Source organism: Eimeria mitis, genomic scaffold, assembly GCF_000499745.2.
Source record: "Eimeria mitis Houghton genomic scaffold, Emh_scaff4613, whole genome shotgun sequence".
In the NCBI taxonomy this organism is placed as follows: domain Eukaryota; phylum Apicomplexa; class Conoidasida; order Eucoccidiorida; family Eimeriidae; genus Eimeria; species Eimeria mitis.
Window position 1 is genome coordinate 1 of NW_013572921.1, and position 2,958 is coordinate 2,958.

At 48.6% G+C, this 2,958-nt stretch overlaps 1 protein-coding gene across 1 annotated transcript; it reads left to right on the plus strand.

Moving 5' to 3' along the window:
- Positions 1–176: 176 nt before the first annotated feature.
- EMH_0076540 (uncharacterized protein) lies at positions 177–1,181 on the plus strand (the record flags this gene model as incomplete). The annotated part of the gene is made up of 1 exon (XM_013499735.1): positions 177–1,181. One exon carries the CDS (start codon positions 177–179, stop codon positions 1,179–1,181), a length of 1,005 nt encoding a protein of 334 aa, XP_013355189.1.
- Between the last annotated feature and the right edge of the window lie 1,777 nt (positions 1,182–2,958).

Sequence of the window (2,958 nt, forward strand, 5' to 3'; positions counted from 1 at the left end):
CTTCGCTTGAACACTTTGAACAAACGCTTCCTTTGAAGCTTAAGGAGGGCAAAGAAGCGCTAGCTGCTTGGGTCTCCAAATTGTCGTGGGGTGAGTTGAAGAGTGAAACAGTTGCCTCGTATCAGCGTAACGTTGCTCAGGCTCTTTCGAACGGCTCTAGCGACTCCCTGGTTGGAATGAATATTTCAGTTCATAATTGGAAACCGCTAAACTGGGCCGTTTCGGACAGGCGCTTGCCTGACACTCTTCGCATTTCTGAGGTTGTGACTTATTACCGCTGGAATTTGGTGGTGAACGTCGAAGACGTCGTGACGAAGGAGGAGTATTCCCTTAATATCCCCATCATTCATATGGAGGAGGGACCAGATTTGGAGGAAGAGGATATTTATCAAGCGATGGGCTTGGCGGCTGCGGAGGAGAAGGAATCAATGCTGCAGGCTTGCGGTAACACTCCGGGTGAGTTGGCGGCCTCCCAGAAGGGCATAAAAGTTGCACTCTACACTGGCGAAATATCTGGTCTCGACCGAACTCATTTGGAACGGCACCTAAAGGTATATAATACTGTATCATTGATGGAAAAGGTTGTTGGGGACCTCGGATGTCTGAGATATACAGCAAGGGAAGTCGAGCAAAAGGCGCGGGATTACATCGCCTCGCGTTTGTTGCAGATAGTGATAAAAGTCGAGCTTTCAGGAGTTGGTCATCTGCAGCTTGACTGGGACTCCTTGTTTTTGCGTGAAGACGGTTCTTTTTTCTTGGGGAATTTTGGGAGCGGCGCTCCTTTCGGAGAGGAGATATCCCCCTTAAGGGGCAGTGTGGCATTGCAACAAGAACCTGCTGTAATGTCGCATTATGCCCACAGTAGCGCCTTTGTAGCTGAAGCTAAAGTAAACATGTGGGGCCTAGGGATTCTTCTATACCAGCTCTACACGGGTTATGACCACCCCTACGGAGTTGTGGAGGGGCTGGACTGGGCGGAACAAGCAGCAAGCCTATCAAAGCAGCTATTGGATAGTAGGAAACGTTCTCAAGATCTGATTCCGCAGTTGGAAGCTTCAAAAGTCCCAAAGAGGTGGGCGCAGCTTATTGTGCGTCTGCTGGAGCCCAGGAGGATGCACAGGATAGGCGGCTTCCAAATTCTTCAAGAGTTTCCAGACCTGCTTGACAATCATGCTGACTAACCCCTCTGTCAGCGGTGAACCATTGATTCAGCAGGCATCACTGTCGAGGACCGGGTTCGTCGTAGAGGGGATGACCCTTGCGTTACTCTACGTACACCTGTCCGTGCCTCGATAAGCTAGGAACCAGCACAGTTTTCCGACCCACTGCGCTCACAATTGTGCATGCTATTAAAACCGTTGTAGTTTGCACGTTTTAAGGTCCAGCATGTGATTGTACACGCAGTCACTTGCTTTGCAGGTTTTTCGCTAGCTTCAGTTTGCTCTCTGCATTCAAGCGCCCGGAAAACACCAGGTGGTGTCCTTCGAGGCCTTTGAACTTTGCAACCTTGACGAACGTCCTTTCCCCAAGCGGACGATGGTTAGCGTATATTGTCAGATTGGGAACTTGGGGGCAGCAAACTCCCCAAAGTTCAATTTAACTCCGATGGTATCTGCCTGATCAGCTCTTTGTGTGTGATATTACAGTTGCGGAGTTCGCGCTTCGCGGCGCATCATTCATAGTTCGCTCGTTGCCAGAGGTGGCACTTCTGATTGCTTTTATTGGAGCCGGAAAGGGCCCTCGTTACATTCATGGAGGTATTTGCTTTTAGTGGTCCCTGTGTAGACGTGCATGTAGCTTTGCGTGTAGTAGGGGTTGACGAACGAAGAATTTGGTGTTGGCAAACATGCACAGGTTGGGATGAGGTGAGGCAATTTAGTGAACGCATCGAATGCCGTAAATGCGATGTAAAGGATTTCCATGCCGTCAGAGAAGNGTGAGGCAATTTAGTGAACGCATCGAATGCCGTAAATGCGATGTAAAGGATTTCCATGCCGTCAGAGAAGCTTACGGTCAGGTCTTGAAAAATGCTTGGCCATCGCCAAGAAGGGTTACTGAGTGGGTGCAGCGACACAGCTGGTTAAATGGGCAACGGCGTTGTACCGCAGGCGAATCAGTTATTGGGTATGAGGCGTGCTGAGGACACCGCGACGATGCCTCTGTAACTAAGTTGTCGCACCGTTTGAAATGCGATTACAAGCCTGGAGAACCTGGATAAAGAATACAGTCATCTTACTACCCGTGGGCATATCGGCTTGTGAATCGGCTTTCCGTTGGTTAGCTCGTTGGCACCCAGCACGGCCCGCGAATTGGTTAAGGCTGTGACTCTATGAACAGCAAAAGATGCTTTGTCTTATCTTACGCTCGACGTATGGCAAGCAGTAGTGAAATGCAAGGATACAAAAAAGGGGACCAAAAGCGAACGCAATTTACTAGGACATTTATCGTAAAGTATTTTTATCACTTATACTATTCCAGTGAATAATCTTTATTACACATGTGATTTGCAACGACATTACACACTGTACCAAAGTGGTATTTTTTAGTATATTATGCTAGTTGCAGAAACAACTAAAATAGTACCATCCATTTGGGCTGCCCCTGTAATCATGTTTTTTATATAACCTTGGCCACACGCAATGCGCTTCATTTGCACCTTGGAAACTTGTCGGCTCGAGAATCCAATAGGGGATTCGTCATGCCTGAGTACAGCTTCACCGGCTTGCAGCAAGCCCCCCATGCATGTGACCGTAGCACAGTGGTATGCTTGTACCATATGCGCGTAGGCTCGTATGATTGGTCGAGCATTTGCGGTGCAACCTAACTGTTGGCTTGCTTTTTTGCTTCAGTTCGAAGGGTGTCGCCGCTCTGACTAGCTGACTAGCCATTCCAATGTTGCCTAGCAATGCACATTCAGGACCCATTGAGTTATGGCATTGAGTTCTGGCATAAGTTCAC